The sequence below is a fragment of the Piliocolobus tephrosceles genome, chromosome 3 (assembly GCF_002776525.5).
Source record: "Piliocolobus tephrosceles isolate RC106 chromosome 3, ASM277652v3, whole genome shotgun sequence".
Taxonomy (NCBI): Eukaryota; Metazoa; Chordata; class Mammalia; order Primates; family Cercopithecidae; genus Piliocolobus; species Piliocolobus tephrosceles.
Genome location: NC_045436.1, coordinates 78617349 through 78637207, shown reverse-complemented (window position 1 = coordinate 78637207; position 19859 = coordinate 78617349). Strand labels below are relative to the sequence as shown.

Below are 19859 nucleotides of genomic sequence, written 5' to 3'. Positions count from 1 at the left end.
CTTTTTTAAAAAATTTCTAATATAATACTTTTGTAAAATTATAAAGATGAAGATATACATACAAAATGTAAGCCTGAGTTTGATTAGTTTCAGCAGATACAAAATTGTCAAATTGCTACAGATTTCCGAAGTGTTTACTTTACATTTCTATACTTAACCTCACTGTCAACCATAACCAGTTTGTGGACCAGTAGTAGTAGTCTGTGGGCTATACCTTGAGTTATTGGTTCAAACCATTAATCAGTGCCTAGGGGGACTACTGATTATTACATACTTCAAATAAGGTGTTGGGTGATTTGTCTTAACCCAGAAAAAAAATATTTGGAAGTTCCTGTGAGTAAATATTTGTTGAATGAAGGTAATGGAGGACACAAATGGAGTGTTCTGAGGGGGAAGGCTCATCATTATTTCTAGAAGAAATGGTTTATATGTGTATTTGGGTTGAGAATTGCTGAGAAATCTTGAATGTTCAAAACCGTGGAAAAGCGCATCATGGTTTTGAAATTTAAGCAATGTAGACTTGAACATGATGAGGAGAATCTAAAGTTTAGTCAGATTTATTGAAAACATCACAGAATGATGCTAGATCTGGGAAATATTTACCTCTATAATATTAGGATTGTCCCATAAGATTGATATTATACCTGTGCTAGTTTTTGCAGAATGTAGTAAAAAGCTACCTGACATTCTTTGCAGCCAGTTGTTAGACTTTTCTTGCCCTTGCTTGCTTTTTTTCTTCACTTTCAAGTTTCTCTTGTTGCTATGACAGTCTATTCAGCCCTGGGTTTGCTAAATTACAATACTGAACATTTTTATTTGAAGCTGATAAACTGAGCAAATCTTAAACCAGGTTTAATACATTGCTCTCAAATTGGTTATCTTTTTCTGTTCCCTTACTTGCCATTTGTATTTAATGTCTTTGACCTTCTAGTTAATGGCTTTCATTGCCCCCAAGATGAAACCTACACTTTTAGCCTGACCTCTGAGGCCTTTAACAATCTCACTCCAACCTACCATTCTAGCTCTGGTTTCACGAACCCTCTCTTTCAGCCACATTGGTTACTACCTGGATGAACACAGCACCATCCCATGGCCTCGCTCTTACTCCCTATTCTGCCCACCTAAAATGTGTTACACAATGCTTTTTCAAGGGAAGATTGCCTATTTTAGGTTAAAAATGTGTTTGATTACTTTGAGATTAGCCATAATCTGCTAAATTAGCCGTTACTTTTTTGTCCAGGTAGTTTATAAACCTAGAAATGTTGGTCATTTAATTTTTTTCCTTTTTTTTAATTCCTCAGTAGAACCTGAGATTGGTCATTTAGAATGTAATTCCCAGTAAAATTTACTCATTGAGAAAACACCAGTCTAAGAGAGTAGAGAGAGGAATATGGTAGGATTTTGCAGTAGAGTTTTGTTTTTAAACTGAATGCAAACTTAAAACTATTTAGTGTCTATAGGAAGCAACCTTAAAAATAAGGTTATATATCTTAAAATAGAACTTGCTTCTTGAACTGTTTTTTAGTTCCCATATAGATCGTACAAAAAGAAGACTGTCTATGCCCAATAAAAATTTTTATGGTATCTCACATCATTTGTTTGAAAATCTAATATGTTTATATAATTAAAAGTGAAGACTAAAGATTTTAAATTAGTATACTTACTGATTCATACATACACACACATTTAAAAATGTGTAGCTCCTTTTTTAAGTTGTTGGAAAAGTACCAAATTATGTGTCCTTTTTTGTTTTGTTTTGTTTTGAGACGGAGTTTTGCTCTTGTTGCCCAGGCAAGAGTGCAGTGGCACGATCTCTGCTCACTGCAATTTCTGCCTCCTGGGTTCAAGCAATTCTCTTGTCTCAACCTCCTGAGTAGCTGGAATTACAGCCACACGCCATTGCGCCCAGCTAATTTTTGCATTTTTAGTAGAGATGGGGTTTCACCATGTTGGCCAGGCTGGTCTTGAGCTCCTGACCTTAGGTGATCCACCTGCCTCGGCCTCCCAAAGTGCTGGGTTTATAGCACTGAGCCACCGTGCCCAGCCAATTATGTGTTCCTAATATGAAGACTAGTATCATTTACTTACAGTGCGACTTTTATTTTAATTCAAAATAATGCTTTTAAAATTCTAGGAACTGGATATGTTTTTCCTGAGTGATAACTTGCTTTTAATTCCTGTATGTCCAAAGATTTGATGCCATCTTAGTCTTTCATCATTTTCCCAATAATGAAAAGAATGGAATAACATAAAAGAAGGGAAAGTACTACATTATTTTGGACACCATTAAACTTGTAATTAATCATATTGTAATTCACTGTTTATGTGCTGCTGAGGTGAAAGGTTTAAATAAGTGTTGTGAAAGTATGGTTTATAGTGAGGATTTTGAGCTTATGAATAAATATAAGAGAATTTACAGTGCTGTTTAACTTTGAGAGGAAGAATATCTTTTACTGGCATATTCAACATTGAAAACCCCTATATGCCCAACCCTGTGGTAGGACCATCATTATGTGAAACCCCAAAACATATTATAATCATTGCTCCTTTAAACTTATAGTCATTTATGTAGGATATTTACCTTTTCAAGTGCTTGTCATTCTTTTTGCATCTCCATCTGGGATCTTTTTTCTGCAGGCTGAAGACTTTTCTTTGGTATTCCTCTTTGGATCTGAGAGAGAGAGAAGATTGTTTCTTTTTCTTTCTTCCCCTTTCTTCACTGGGTCTCACTGTATTGCTGAAGCTGTTTTCGAACTCCTGGACTCAAGCAGTCCTCTCGCCTTGACCTCTCAAAGTGCTGGAGTCACAGACATAAGTCCCTGTACCCATTGTACTTATGTTTCACAAATACTGTGCAGTCTCTAGTTTTGGCTCAGCTGTTCTTGTTCTCTGTTAGGCCAACCAGAGTTACACTCTGAAAGTGCCAGTTTAGGAGTTGGCCAAAAACCTGTGAGGGATTTTTACATATAATGAGGAGCCCTCTTCTCATCTACAGCAGTTTTTCTCTGGTGCCCTGTTCCCTAAAGCCTACCTGCCTGCCAGTCTCTCGTTGTTTTCATTGAGACTCCCACTGTCTGCCTGGAAACCCATCATTAATTTTAAGCTAGTGGGATAGGAAATGGCATTCAGTAATTATCGTCTGTTTGAACACTTAAATTTACTGGTAAGTAAATGTTGATAAAAATGTTTGGTTTTAAGGCATTAATTACTGTATGTCAATTTTCAGGCCTTAACCATTCTATGTAAACAGTTAAATTTATTTAGTTAAGTAATCAAGTCAATAAGTTCCTATTGGGTTAAGTACTGTGATTATTGAATGAGATCGAGACAGGGTCTCTGTTCTGGGTGACTTTATAGGCTAATAGAAATTCTTATACATGTCATATGTTGATAAGAAAAAACATATCTGTTAGGAGGCCGAGGTGGGAGGATCGCTTGAGCTCAGGAGTTTGAGACCAGCCTGGCCAACATGGTGAGACTTTGTCTATACTAAAAATAAAAAAGAATTAGCCAGGTATCGTGGTGCCTATCTGTAGTCCCAGTTACCCTTGAGGCTGAGGCAAGAAGATTGCTTGAGCCAGGGAAATTGAGGCTGCAGTGAGCTGTGATTACCTGCTGTACTCCAGTCTGGATAACAGAGTGAGACCCCATCTCTAAGAAACATAAAATACAGGAAAACCCATATTCTTTCAAATAAATATTTACCACCTTTCTGCTCTCTGAGTTCTTTTAGATAATAAATATTTGAATTACATATCTTGTTATCTTAACATAGATCTCTATTGTTTGCTGCTTCAGTCTGATATCCAAACACTTGTTGCATTGCCCTTTTTTTGATGTCTGTCTTTGTCCTAGTGCCTTTCTTTGGCTTTTTTCTTTTGTTGACAACAATTTATGATAGTATGAAGAACTACATGGAAGAATGTGGTGAACACCTATTTTAAATTACTGTCCCCAGGCTTGTTTTCTTTCTGATATTTTTAGATGACAATGTTAATTATGCCTAGCCTAAAAGAAGATTGAAGTTCAAGCCAATGTCCATCTTGTTAGGGCCCACTGAAAATATTAAGCTGCCAAACTTTTAGGTTACCATAGGGTAAACAGTATGCCATGAAGGTAAGACCTGCATATCATTGACTTGATCACTTTACAAAGCTTTTTTGTCATCATAATATAGTTTTGTTTTGTTTGTTTTTGAGACAAGGTCTTGCCATGTTGCCCAGGCTGGTCTCAAACTCCTGGTCTCAAGCAGTCCTCCTGTTAATCTCCCAAGTAGCTGGGATTATAGGGACGCACCATTGTGCCCAGTGATATAGTTGTTATACTCTTGAAACTTTAGTTTTAATCCTCTATCCTTCCTGATACCCCCTTCAATACCATATGCAGTATCTTAATATGATGGTATGTTAAGAAAAATAGCAGATTTTCCCAACTTTGTTGCATAGTCTGTAACCGTCTTCCTGCTATTTAAAAAAAAAGTGCAAGTGGAAGGGTAACTATAAATACCATTACATATTCAGATTTGAGAAATCCTTTTCTCTTTGCTCTTAATGAAGGGATATGAGAATAGAGAATGGTTCTTTAGAGGTTGGTCTGGGTGGTCTGTTTTATGAAGCAATTTGCTTTAATTCCTTCTTCTTAAAAAATATCAGTGCCGGGTGTGGTGGCTCATGCCTATAATCCCAGCACTTTGGGAGGCCAGGGTGGGCGGATCGCGGGGTCAGGAGTTCAAGACCAGCCTGACGAACATGGTGAAACCCCGTCTCTACTGAAAATAGAAAAATTAGCCAGGCATGGTGGCACACAGCTGTAATCCCAGTTACTCAGGAGGCTGAGGCAGGAGAACTGCTTGAACCTGGGAGGAGGAGGTTGCAGTGAGCCAAGATCACACGATTGCACTCCAGCCTGGCCAACAGAGAGACTCTTGTCTCAAAAAAAAAAAAAAGTATCAGCGTGTCAGTTCAGGTTTAGTTAGAATATTGCTGTCATAGATGTGTTAAGAAATTTAAAGTAATGTTTTATATTATTTTCCACTAGGAAACCACCCCTACTCCTAATCCCCCGACTACAGAAGAGGAGAAAACGGAATCTAATCAGGAGGTTGCTAACCCAGAACACTATATTAAACATCCTCTACAGAACAGGTAAGCTTTCTGACACCTAGGTTTTCTGAGTTAGGCCACAAGGTAGATGGTGAATAGGGCAAGTTTGAAGGCAAAGTTAGATTATGAGACTAGTTTTAGATATGCTAAGGTTGAGGGTTCTGTTTTCGTTTGGATGACCCATGACCAGCAGACAGTTTCATGTGTGAGTCTTGAGTTCAAAAGGAACTATGTGAGAGATTAGTTTGAAAAGTATTGGTCATAATGGAAGCCACATTAGTAAATAAGTTCCCTTAAGGAGAAGTGAACTTGACTCATGACAAAGACCTGGGATACTAGCATCATATAGGGGGCTTTTGTTGAAGAAGAATGCCTATGAAGGATGGACATACAAAGACAGTGGTGGTTGCCCAGCATGGTGGCTCTTGCCTATAAACCCAGCACTTGAGGAGGTGGAGGTGGGCGGATCACCTGAGGTCAGGAGTTTGAGACCAACCTGGCCAACATGGTGAAACCCCGTCTCTACTAAAAATACAAAAATTAGCTGGGTGTGGTGGCAGGTGCCTGTAATCCCAGCTGCTTGGGAGACTGAGGTGAGATAATTGCTTGAACCCAGGAGGTGCAGGTTGCAGTGAACCAAGATCATGCTCCATCTCACACACAAAAAAAGACAGTGGTGGTCATGGAAACCAAGAAGGTGGTTTGTTCTAAGATAGGGTGTAAGTTCATAGCACGTGCTAAAAAGGTCAAATGAAGCAAGATGTCAAAATATCCATTGAATTGAACACTTTTGAAAAAGTCCCTACTGACTTAGGAAAAAGTGTTTTAGTAAAGTTCCATAGAGTAGTTCCGTAAAACATGGAAAAAAAGATCAGGGCAGTTTGAAGAGTGAATAGGAGATATATAGATGTATAGAGGAAGAACAGGTGACTTGAAGCTGGAGTGAGAATGAGAAACGAGAGCCAGGGAATGTGGAGTTTGAAGGTTGGTTGGTTTGTAACTGAGAGACTAGAGGAAAAGGGTACAGATTAAAATTAGGTAAGTTTTCATAGTTAACAGTGTAGCAGGAAATTGAGTATTCGTTCATTATATGGCTTTTCCCAACTCTTCCCACTCCTTTCCAGTAGGTTTGTTTTTATTTATTTTCTGGGGTATGTGAGAAGTAACTTGAGTTCACTGAATGCTGATGGTGGGAAGAAAATGGCAGTTTAGAAACATTGTAACAATGTAGAGGAAAGTAAATTGGAATTAACTTCCAAAGTTCTTTCAATTCACTTCCTTGTCTTTTTTTCTTTTTATTTACTTTTTTCAGGGCAGACCATTCACTCTCTACTTAAGAGAGTCCACAAATCTATTTGTCATTTAGTTTCATTTATTAAAATTTTTTTTATGATCTTAATTTTTTTTTAATGTTTCCTTTATTCGTCATGGAAGACCTACTGAAATACATAGTTCAAATATGCTGTATGCAGTTTTCTCATAGGAGACCCTTTGGTTCAGTATATCCTCCAATGAGGAACAAATCAGTTTTTTAGACAATGGAGATTGTCAGCTAGTGGGACATCAGAGGTCAAACAGTCTATAAAGGATAAAATCCTTCCTCAGGAAAGCAATGTACCACATGTATTAGGTTGAACAATTCATTAGTGGCAGTTTTATATAGTTTAACGTAATAGTAGCACCAAAAGCCACATTTTTTTTTCACTTTTTTCAGTGATATAAAACAAACCCTGTATATCTTCTAGCTGTCTGTGAACCCAGTTCTTGGTGTCGCTCTTATTGTGGGGAGAAGTAAACAAGGCGTATATCCCTCACAGCTTGAATGGAGTCTAAGAAGGGATTCTTAAGTGTCCTCATCAGTTTGGGGGGGAAAAAAAAGTTTAAATCTTAAAATAAAATCCCTGGGGACTTCAGTTTCTCTATAAATTCTACTTTTTGTGTAAAATAGCAAGTATCATTTGGAAAAGTACTATGTTTTATGGCTCCAATGTTGGCAGTTTTCTCATTATTTACTTCTTGCATTTTACTTTTCTTTACTCCCCAGAGTAGTCAATGTTAAATTTGGTTTGTATTCCAGAAGTATTAAATGCACATATGTATACTTTTTCATACAGATGTCTATACGGTTGACTTTTCTGTTTGTATGTGCAGATTTTACCTCATAGTTTTAAACTGCCGTCTTATATTCATATACAGCCATGTATTTTATTAGGCTTACATTAATGGCTGTATAGATTTTTCTTTTTACACACAGTGCTGTAATTTACATCCTTATATACTTGTGCACTTGTGTGAATATATTTATAGGGTAAAATTTTAGATCTCCTAGAACAAAGATTACCCTTCAACAACTTTTGCGCAGATACTGCTGCATTATTCTGATTCTGCTTTATTGACTTAGACTTAATAGTTTGAGAGTTCCTGGTTTCTACGTCCTTGCCAACTCATGTGATTAGTCTTTTAAGTTGTTGCCAATTAGGTCGGTCCCAGTCTGATTTGGGAAAACAATTTCAATATTTTCAATTTTGCATTTTAAAATTGAAGTTTCAAAATATTTTCATATTGATGATTTGTGGTTTTTATCTAAGGACAGATTAATCAGTTCTTCTATTTTTTTTTTTTCTTTTGGATTATCTGCTTTTCCCCTACTTTCAAGCTAACAAGTTATGGAATATCTTTTCCAAGTTTATTTCCAAGCATTTTGTATTATCATGCTAACTCACCCAAGGCAGGGAAGTTGGAGGAGTATTAAATCGGAAACAGTTTTTCCACATCATTTGTCTTCTAACATTGACTGTGGAATTACAGGGTTTTTTTTTTTTAGAGGTCTTTAGTTTTCATGTAGGCAAATACTGCTTTTCCTCAGTGGCTTCTGGGTTTCATATCAATTTTAGGAAAACTACCACACAATTAAGCTTTTTTTTTTTAACTTTTTAATAGTTGCATAGTAGTCACTTGGATGGATGTACGATATTTTATTTAAATCAGCAGTACTCAAATATTTGGTCTCACAGTCCCTTTACACTCTTAAATTATTGAGGACTCTACAGAGCTTTATGTGACTTTTTATCTATTGTTATTTACTACATTTTTACAGTAAATAATGCTAAGGTGTTTTTTCACATTTAAAAATGAATGTATAATTTCACCTGAAAAACTTGAGAAATGTAAAATTATTTGTTTAGAAAATTTATCACATGTTAACATAAATGACATTTTATAATGAAAATAATTATTTGAACTAAAAAATATATAATGGAAAGAATGGCATTTTTGCCATCTTTTTTTGTTTGGTTTTGGTTTTGGTTTTTTGAGATGGAGTCTCGCCCTGTTGCCCAGGCTGGAGTGCAGTGACAACTTTGCGGCTCACTGCCACCTCCACCTCCCAGGTTCAAGTGATTCTTCTGCCTCAACCTCCCGAGTAGCCAGAACCACAGGCACGTGCCACCACGCCTGGCTAATTTGTATAGTTTTTAGTAGAGACGGGGTTTCGCCATGTTGGCCAGGCTGATCTTGAACTCCTGACCTTGTGATCCACCTGCCTCGGCCTCCCAAAGTGCCGGGATTACAGGCATGAGCCACCGCGCCCGGCCACATTTTTGCCATCTTGAAAGTCAACTGGATTTTCATAGCTGTTTCTGCCTTCAGTCTGTGGAGTTAAGATGTTTCATTGGAAGTATAAGAAGACAGTACAGCCTCACACAGGTATTTGGTTGGAAAAGGGAGAATAGTTTTTAAAAGCCTTTAAAAATAATTGTTGATATTATCCTTTGATACACTACTAGGTGTCTTCCCCCCTCCCCTTTTTTTCCTAGGACACATGCTCTCAAAGAGATCCTAGGTTTCTTAGAGATTAGTTGAAATGTGGAATCTGAAACCATATCCAAGAATTTGTTTCTACTTTGTTACATTAAAATCCATTGGTCTGTCTCACATCTGGAATGGATCTCTTACCTGTGTAAGATTTTTAACATCATAGATTGCTTATTTGGAAAATAATGATTCAGTGAGTTATACAGATCTTCCAAATGTTGACACATTTTCTTATATAGTATCAAACAATAATAATTCATTAACATTACCTCTAAACTCATTAAGCATCTTTGGCACCTGCCACCATGCCCATCTAATTTTTATATTTTTAGTAGAAACAGGGTTTCACTATGATGGCGAGGCTGGTCTTGAACTCCTGACCTCAGGTGATCCGCCCACCTCAGCCTCCCAAAGTGCTAGGATTGTAGGTGTGAGCCACCGCGCCCGGCCCAAAGGCATTCTTATATGAAACTCACATTATTAGTACTGTGAGAGTTGGTAGTAATAAATGTACAGTGACTACTCGTATAGTTTTGTGTCACTGTCTTGGTTCTTGCTAAGGCACCAGGATATTTAACTACTATTGCTTTTGCACCATTAGTGCAAATGTGAATACTGAAAAGCAAAGTGACTTCTTAGCATTATTATTAAAATGGATCTTAGGGCCTCCTGCCTGTCTGCAAACTACATTTTGAGAACTGCTGATTTAAATAATTCGTTGTTGATAAGCACTTAGGATGTTTTCACATTTTCCAAAACTAAAAATGTCATTTGTTTGTTTTTGGAGACAGGGTCTCACTCTGTCACCCAGGCTGGGGTGGTGTAATCTCGGCTCACTGCAGCCTTGACCTTCTGTGCTCAAGCCATCTTTCCACCCCAGGCATGCATCACCACCATTTTAATATATTTTGTAGAGTTGGAGTTTTGCTATTTCCCAGGCTGGCCTTGAACTCCTAGACTCAAACAATTCATCCACCTCAGCCTCACAGAATGCTGGGATTATAGGCATGAGCCAACATGCCTGGCCTTTTTTTTTTTTTTTTTTTTGAAGAGACATGGTGCCATTCTGTTGCCCAGACTAGGGAGCAGTGGCATGATAATAGCCTCAAATTTCTGGGTTCAAATGACCTTCCTGCATCAGCCTTCTAAGTAGCTAGGTCCATAAGTGTGCACCACCATGCCTGGCTAAGAATTTTTTTTTTTTTTCTTTTTTGGAGAGATGAGGGGTCTTGCTATGTTGCTCAGGCTGTTCTCAAACTCCTCACCTCAAGCAGTCCTCTCCCCTTCCCCTTCTTTGATAGGGTCTTGCTCTGTCACTCACGTTGGAGTCCAGTGGCATGATCATAGCTCACTGCAACCTCAAACTCTTGGGCTCAAGCAGTCCTCCTGCCTTGGCCTCCTGGGTAGCTGGGACTATAGACACATGCCATCATGCCTAGCTAATTTTTGTTTTTTTGAGACGGAGCCTTTCTCTGTCACCAGGCTGGAGTGCAGTGGTGCAATCTCAGCTCACTGCAACCTCTGTCTCCCAGATTCAAGCGATTCTCCTGCCTCAGCCTCCTGAGTAGCTGGGACTACAGGTGCATGCCACAACACCCGGCTAATTTTTGTATTTGTAGTAGAGATGGGGTTTCACCATGTTGGCCAGGATGGTCTCCATCTCTTGACCTCATGATCTGCCCACGTTGGCCTCCCAAAAGTGCTGGGATTACAGGCGTGAGCCGCCGCACCTGGCCCGTGCCTGGCTAATTTTTTAAATGTCTAGTAGAGGAGATCTCTCACTATGTTGCCCAGGCTGGTCTTGAGCTCCTGGGCTCAAGTGTTCTTCCTGCCTGAGCCTCCTAGAGTGCTGTTATTGCAGGTGTGAGCCACCTTGCCTGGCCTCATAGATCTTTATGTGTTTAAATGGCTGGGTGCAGAGTTTTTTTGTTTTGAAATTTATTTTTAAAAATCCAGAGTGTAGTACTTGACCTTGTTGGGGGTTTTCTTGCATTTTCTTTTTCTTTTTTATTGATAATGGGGTGGCAGTTGCTGACAAATTTTCAAGTACATATTGAAGTGCATCTCATTTTTCTGTCTAGGTGAGGTTACCGAGTATTAATTATAGGATTATGAAATATATATTCAATTTGGAAGGCTCTTCAGACAACATTTGTGTTGATGAGAAAATGAAATTTCCCTTTGACTTTCCTTTGGTATTGTAATTCAGAGAATATTCAGTTTAATTCTTCTAAAGGAGAATGATCTTGGCAATCATCTTGGGATAAAGTGTAACTTTAATGTTCCACGAGTTTATCTTCAAGGCATTAGAGAAAATATTATACAGGCATACCTCATTTTACTGTGCTTCACAAATCATGCCTTTTCTATAAATTGAGGGTTTGTGGAAATCCTGTGTCAAGCAGTTCTGTTCATGTCACGTTTCCAATGGCATGTGCTCACTTAGTGTCTCTGTCACATTTTGGTAATTCTCACGGTATTTCAAACTTTATTGTATCTGTTATGATCTGTGATCAGTGATCTTTGATGTTGCTATTGTAATTGTTTTGGGGTGCTATGAACATTGGCCATATAAGACGGCCAACTTAATTAATAAAAGTTGTATGTGTTCTGAATGCTCCACTGACTGGCCATTCCCATCTCCTTGTCCTTGGGTCTACCTATTCCCTGAGACACAACAATATTGAAATTAAGCCAATTAATAGCCGTACAATGGCCCCTACATGTTATAGTGAAAGGAAGAGTTGCATGTCTCTCACTTTAAATCAAAAGCTAGAAATGATTACGCTTACGAGGAAGACATGTCAAAAGCCAACACAGGCCAAAAGCTAGGTCTCTTGTACCAAATAAGTTAGCCAGGTTGTGAAAGCAAAGGAAAAATTCTTGAAGGAAATCAAAAGTTCTGCTCCAGCAAACACATGAATGATAAGAAAACAAAACAGCCTCATTGCTGATGTAGAGAAAGTTCAAGTGGTCTGGGTAGTAAATAAAACCAGCTACAACATTCCCTTAAGGCAAAGCCTAATCCATAGCAAGGCCCTAACTCTGTTCAATGTTATGAAGGCTGAGGGAGGTGGGGATGCTGCAGAATAAAAGTTGAAAGCTAACAGAGGTCAGTTATAAGATTTAAGGAAAGAAGTCACCCCCATAAAGGTACAAGGTGAAGCAGCGAGGGCTGATGTAGAGATTGCAGCAAATTATCCAGATCTAGCTAAGGTGATTGATGAAGGAAGTTTACACTAAAAACAGATTTTCAATGTAAACAAAACAGCCTTCTACTGGAAGAAGATGCCATCTAGGTCTTTGCTAGATAGAGAGAAGTCAGTGCCTAGCTTCAAACTACAAAGGACAGACTGATTCTTGTTAGGGGATCTTGCAGCTGATGACTTTTAAGTTGAAGCCAATGCTCATTTGCCATTCCCAAAATCTTAAGAATCCTTAAGAATGATGCTAAATCCACTCTGCCCATGCTCTGGAAATGGAGCAGCAAAGCCTGGATGACAGTGCATCGATTTATAGCATGGTTTACTGAATACTTTAAGCCTGCTGTTGAAACCTACTGCCCAGAAAAAAGTTTCCTTTCAAAATATCGCTACTCATTGATGATGCACCTAGTCACCCAAGAGCTCTGACGGAGGTGAATTGTTTTCATGCCTCTTAACACAGCGTACTTTCTGCAGCCTATGGAGCAGCAAAGAGGAATTTTGACTTTCAAGCCTTCTTATTTATTAATAAGAACTATATTTCATAAGGCTATAAATGCTGTAGATAGTGATTACTTTGATGGATCTGGACAAAGTAAATTGAAAACCTTCCAAAAGGATTCAGCATTCTGGATGTCATGAAGAACATTCATGATTCATGGAAGGTCAGAATATCAACATGAACAAGAGTTAGGAAGAATTTTATTCCAACCTGTATTGATGACTTTGAAAGGTTCAAGACTTTAGTGGAAGAAGTCACTGCGGATGTGGTGCAGAGAGCGAGAGATGTACAGTAAGAAATGGAGCCTGAAGATGTTACTGAATTGCTGCAGTCTCATGAGAAAACTTGAATGGATAAGGAGTTGCTTCTTATGGGTGAGCAGAAAAAAAGGTTTCTTGAGATGGAATCTATTCCTGGTGAAGATGCTGTGAACATTGTTGAAATGACAACAAAGGATTTAGAATATTACATAAACCGAATTGATAAAGCAACTGCAGGGTTTGGGAGGATTGACTCCAATTTTGAAAGAAATTCTACTGTGTAAAATGCTTACAAACAACATTGCATGCTACAGAGAAATCTTTTGTGAAATGAAGTCAATCGGTGTGACAAACTTCATTGTTGTCTTAAGAAATTGCCACAGCCACCCCAATCTTCAGCGATCACTACCCGGATCAGTCAGCAGCAATCAAAAAGGGAAGAGCCTCCATCAGCAAGAAGATTACCACTCTCTGTAGGCTCTGATGATCATTAGCATTTTTAGCAATAGACTTTTTAATTAAGGTATGTGCTTTTTGGTTTTTAGACATAATGCTATTTCAGACGTAATGTAGACTATAGTATAATGTAAACATAACTTTTATATGCACTGGGAAACCAAAAAATTTGTGTGACTCTCCATCAAGATAGTTCCTTTATTGTGATACTCACTTTATTATGATGATCTAGAACTGAACTCACATACTCACTTTATTATGATGATCTAGAACTGAACTCACAATATATCCAAGGTATGCCTCTATATATAATATGTTAGGTATATATAAGCTATTATATATTATGTAGGAATAAAACTGTTTTAAGAGAAGTATCTACAGATATATTAAAACTAGTATACATTATTTCAGTACATATCTATGCAGCATTACTCAATCTTTATTATTTTCCCAGTTACGTGTTTGATTAAATATAGAGTCACATTTAATAGTTTCCCCACTCCTGGCACTCTCGTTTCTTCTTGGCTAATTTGTTCTTCTGAGAAATATCCGCCATCCTGTTTCTTGCCTTTTTTTTTTTTGGAGACAGTTTCCCTCTGTTGCCCTGGCTGGAATGCTGTGGCACAACCTCGACTCACGGCAACCTCTGCTTCTTGGATTCAAGTGATTCTTGTGCCTCAGCTTCGCGAGTAGCTGGAATTACAGGCGTATACCACCATGCCTGGCTGAATTTTTTTGTATTTTTAGTGGAGACCAGGTTTCACCATGTTGGCTAGGCTGGTCTCAAACTTCTGACCTCATGTGATCCGCCCACCTCAGCCTCCCAAAGTGTTGGGATTACAGGTTTGAGCCACTGTGCCTGGCCCCTTGCCTTCTTTTATAGTTTAAGTGTTTCTGCTGTGTTTTTTTTTTTTTTTTGAGATGGAGTTTCAGTCTCGTTGCCCAGGCTGGAGTACAGTGGCGGGATCTCAGCTCACCGCAGCCTGCTGCCTGAGCCTCCCAAGTAGCTGGGATTACAGGCGTGTACCACCATGCCTGGCCAGTTTTGTATTTTTCGTCAAAACGGGGTTTCTCCATGTTGGTCAGGCTGGTCTTGAACTCCCAACCTTAGGTAATTTGCCCACCTCAGCCTCCCAAAGTGCTGGGATTACAGGTGTGAGCCACCCGCACGCCCAGCTCTGCCGTGTTTTTCTTAAATAATTGTGCTTGCTTATCTCTGTCATAGCACTTAGCACACTGTAGTTGTCTCTCTGCCTCATCTCTATGAATTCCGTTGAGTGATGAGTTTCAGTGTGTCTTGGGTCCCTAGGTATAGCAGAGAATCTGTTATGTAGTAGACATAAAATACATATTTTTTAAATGAAAGAAATGGAGAACTCTCATTATTTACCACTGTAGTAACAACTAGCATTTTACGTTTTTTTCCTAAATTTTTGTGGTAAACATAAAATTTACTGTGTTAACTATTTGTAAGTGTACAGTTCAATTAATGTTAAGTACTTTCTGCAACCAATTATTGTACAACTAATCTCCAGAACTCTTGTTCATCTTCCAAAACTCTGTAAACTCTGTAACCCTAAACTCCCTTCTCCTTGACTAGTGGCAATCACCATTCTTTTTGTTTCTATGAATTTGACTTCTTACCCCTCATAAAAGTGGAATCATATAGTATTTGTCTTTATTTGGAGGGGGCTGGCTTATTCACTTAATGTCCTTAGCTTCCCCTCATGTTTTATCAAGTGTTAGAATTTCCTTCATCAGGGCTTTTTAGTATTCCGTGGTGTATATATATACATTTTTCATTCATCTGTTGATGAACAGTTGGGTTGCTTCTACCTTCTGACTGTTGTGAATAATGTTGCTTTTAACATGGGGATGCAGCTACCATTTTTTGACATTGACTTTTTATTTTTAGATGGGCACTCTGGTTTTTTAAAAATGATAAAAGCAAAACTTGGCAAGCAAACCTGCGGCTGATCTCTAAGTTTGATACTGTTGAAGACTTTTGGGCGTAAGTAACCATTTGTTTTAGGATGTTTTTTTTTTATTAGTTGTGTAGTTTATTTTTAAGCCGAATTCACAAAATGAAGTGTGAGGTAAACAGTTAATGAATGTTCATCTATTTTTTATCTCCTCACAAAAGTTTGAATTGGTGATTATGCTTTATTAGTTTTACAAAGCTTCAATCTTGTCATTCCTTAGCCCTGATTATTCTGTTTCTTGTCCTCAGATATCCTTAGCTCAAGAATCCTTTATTGCTTTTAGAACTTTTGACAACTAGTTGGAACTTGTTCCTCTCTTGGTTGTCAAGATAAATTTGCCTCATAACTGGGTATTCCAGTGCATTGTTGGGTTCTCATTTCTGCAAACTGTTTTCAGTGCAACATCTGGAATTTCCTGTACCAGATTTTTAAGATATCAAAGGTTGAAGTGTTCAGAATTCAGAGTTTGTCAAGGGAATGCCAGTATCTATCATGATACTTTATTCATTTCATTATACTTTGATCAACCTCAGGAAGAATAGTTGAAATATTTTTGAAATTTTGTTTCTGTTTAAGCAGAGTTAAGAATTGGGATCATCAACTTTTGCATGACCTCAAAACAAAATTTAAGGCTGGGCTCAGTGACTCATGCCTGTAATACTAATACTTTGTGATGCTGAGGCAGGAAGATCACTTGCGGCCAGGAGTTCAAGACCAGCCTGGTCAACATGAGTCCCTGTTTCTCTATAAAATAAATAAAATTAAAAATTGTAAAGTCTATTTCAAGAAGTTTTGATTATTGATTCTCTTAAAAGCAAAGTTAATCCAGTGTATCAAATTTACTTGGAGAATGAGTAGGGAGGTACTATATGAGACCCTGAAAGGCAAAACTCTAATAAGTGCTTTAAATTACCTAGCAGTTATTTAAATATTCTAACTTGTACATCTTTTTTTAGGATCATATACATGCTGAATTAGTGATGCTACTCTTATGTTTTAATGTAACCCCCTCAAGATATTCTGCTCATACAAAGGAATAGATTGTGGTATAAAATTTATACATATATATATATACATCTTCAACAGCAGAAACATTTTTCTGTATATTTCCAGTGCTTGACTTCTAATAGGTATTTTGTATTCATTTGTGTTGCTGAAAAAAGCAAAGCATACAGTTAAAACTATAAACTTTGAGAGTATTTGAGAATATTCATTTGAGAGTAAACTTTGAGAGTATTTATTTTTTATTAAAAGCATTACACTTAATAGTAACTACATTTAAGGCCTAATAATTTATATGTGTCTAGTTGTCTAGTTAAACTAGGGTTATTCTTTGCCCGTCATCAAAGCATCAAGTAGTTTTTCTTCTCTAATTGTGTTTATTCAGGACTCTTAATTCTTCTGCACCAAAAAAGCTCTTCATTTTCCTACAGAAGAAAAGGAAGCCTTGAGCCATGTTCCCCAATCAGATTTGCGTATATCTAGTTTGTTTGGCTTTTACTAGTTTACATAATTGTACCAATTAGAACAGTGCCTCCACACTTCAGTTATGTGTAGTCAGTGTCATTGCATAGTAGATTTTTATACCATAATTTAGAGATATGAAGGATTTTTCAATCTTCTGTGAATGTGTGGGCCACTTCCTAATTTCTGGTTTTTCTAGCAAATTTATTGCAAATAACCATTGAGTCCCTTTGTATTTATCCAGACTGCATAGTCTTAGGATTCTGTTTAGGTGTGCCATTATAAATTCTCATTATGGACTTACTTGAGAGACCTTTGAGCACCACGGAAGAGAAAGGAGGCAGCAAAAAGAAAAATGTTTTATTGAAGGTCGTTCCCACAATATCCATTTACTTTATGAAATTAGTAGTGCTAATTTTACAGTCACTTAGTATCCAGGCTTTTTTTGTTCCTAGGGGAGGCTGTCATAGATGATGTAGTTGGGAGTTACCATGAGGTAGTGATTCACAAACCTAATGTGATCTTAGGTTGTCTCACCTAAACTATTATTTGTGTGTTATACTATGGAGTTTCATTTAAAGAATGCCAACTTCTGTCTTAAATCTTTTTTTTTTTTTTTTTTGGAGATGGAGTCTAGCTCTGTCACCAGGCTGGAGTGCAATGGGATGATCTCGGCTCACTGCAACCTCCATCTCCCGGGTTCAAGCGATTTTTCCGCCTCAGCCTCCCGAGTAGCTGGGATTACAGGCGCATGCCATCACACCCGGTTAATTTTTGTATTTTTAGTAGAGATGGGGTTTCCTCATGTTAGTCAGGCTGGTCTCGAACTCCTGACCCCATGATCCGCCTGCCTCAGCCTCCTAAAGTGCTGGGATTACAGGTGTGAGCCACTGCGCCCGGCCCTTAAATCTTTACCTGAAATATTCCTAGATGGGGTTAATACGGCACCAGGAGAACCAGACTAAGAATAATAGAATCATCCATGGTCTGTAGACAGAGCTAAGTTCATTATTTCTGCCATCTAATATTGGAGACAGGCAAAAGATTCTTAAGAGTTGCCAATTTTTTAATCAATTTTGCTGTGAAAGACTACAGGAGATCAAATGATCTAAGCCTCCTGCCTTCAGGCAAGCAACTAAGTCATTGCAAATGTTATTCTGTTATTTTGATATTTGGGAAATAGTTTAGAAATACAGACTGCAGGGTTCTGTCTCATATTTAGGTGATTATAATCCCAAGAGGTAGGGCTTGGAACTATATTTATTTATTTATTTTTCTAAAATCATTTTTTAAATGATTATTATGTTGACTAACCAGTGACAATTTGTGGTGTTTGGGAACCATTGATCTATTTTACTCTTGGATACCCTCGAGGATAATAATCTTAACTGTTTCAGTCATGCAATCCTGATGGTCAGGAAGTTCATCTTTTCTGTTATTATTATTTTTTTATGTTTGTGGAAAAACTGTTGATTAACTTCAGAAATTACTTCATCTACTTAAAGCCACCTTATACCTCTCTTCTCAGTTTCTTATATATATACATATGTATGCACTGAGTTAACTAACATATAAAATATAATTTTGTCAGAGCAGTCACTAGAAATTTTTTGAAAATTATACCTGTCATCTAAAGTTGATTATTTAACTGCTTTTAAGATCTGTTTTGTCCATTTTAGAAATTGACTCCTTAGAAACAAGTAAACATGAACTTTTATCTGTTTATTTTCATCATATGTTCTAAATGTATATATATGGAAGCACCTGAACTCTATATTACATATTCTGTGTTTTTAATTGTTACTTTCTTTTACCTAGTCTGTACAACCATATCCAGTTGTCTAGTAATTTAATGCCTGGCTGTGACTACTCACTTTTTAAGGTATGCTTAATTGGTGATTTTATATATTTATTATAGGACTGGGCCATTTGGTATTCATTAAGAAATCTTGCCATAAACTTAGGAATACTTGATAGTGTGAAGAACAGGCTGATAATTTAATTGGCTGTAGTATGCTTTAGTATCAATATATCTTACTCTATTTGTTTATAAAAATTGAGAGAGAGTTACCCTGTGGGCACATACTGAGATTGATTTTGATGAGAGCTTTGATTTTCCAGTCTATTCCTTTATATATTTCAGCAGAATAAGTTTATCAAGCATTCTTATCCTTAGGAGCATGGGTCCTTGGAATACTTATTATTGGGCTTTGTCAGGTGGTAGGGGGACGGGACATTCATTAACTGAAACTGCATAGTTTTTGCATGTATTTTCTAGGTATAGAAATGTACAGAGCTTCTAAAATATGTTTGCTACTCAGAAAGTTTAAGAACCTTCAAATTAAGTGAAACTCAAGATTTGATAGCTAATAAGTGTCAAAGTCAGGACTCTAATTCTGCAATGTCATGCCTCTGGCTTTAAGTCTTATGCGCTTTTTAAAAACTGCATCAATGGCAGTTTTATGGGCAATAAAGTAAGAAGTTGACAGTGTTGTTACTTACTGTTTTTAATGATTATCTCTCAAAGTCAAGGTAACAATATTGTGTAATACTGTTGTCTTCTAACCCTGTAGGATGGTATTGAGCCTATGTGGGAAGATGAGAAAAACAAACGGGGAGGACGATGGCTAATTACATTGAACAAACAGCAGAGACGAAGTGACCTTGATCGCTTTTGGCTAGAGACAGTAAGGTTTTAAAAGTATAAAGCAGTTTTAGAGGTAGTTTGGGAATACTGAAACTTAAGATATATTATGTTTTACATTTGTTACTTAATTTAAGAGAAGGATGCCCAACACTAGAAAATCAGGGTCAGTAATTGTTTTTGTTCTGTCATGTGACTCCTGTTTATAGTACAGTGAAACATCCTACCACATTATAAGTCAGATATTTTAAGTGATTGGCAGTGTGACTCTCACCACAGTAAGCTCACTGTGGTCATTTCATTAACCTCAAAATTATAGAATCTTACATTTTATACGATTGAGGTTTTTGCAACCCTCTTACAGCATTGCTATATGTATACTAAACTTTTAAATATTTATATTTTTAGAGTAAGGGTCTTGCTCTGTTGCCCA

The 19859-nt window shown here is 37.4% G+C and overlaps 1 protein-coding gene across 1 annotated transcript in view; it reads left to right on the top strand.

Annotated features, from left to right (window-relative positions):
• The window catches only part of EIF4E (eukaryotic translation initiation factor 4E), a 52781-nt gene that overhangs the window by 25807 nt on the left and 7115 nt on the right, over positions 1-19859 (top strand). Inside the window, exons 2-5 of the mRNA XM_023190937.1 lie at positions 5038-5144; positions 15252-15347; positions 18601-18664; positions 19356-19469. Coding sequence (XP_023046705.1) covers positions 5038-5144; positions 15252-15347; positions 18601-18664; positions 19356-19469 — 381 coding nt within the window. The remainder of the gene's footprint in view (positions 1-5037; positions 5145-15251; positions 15348-18600; positions 18665-19355; positions 19470-19859) is intronic.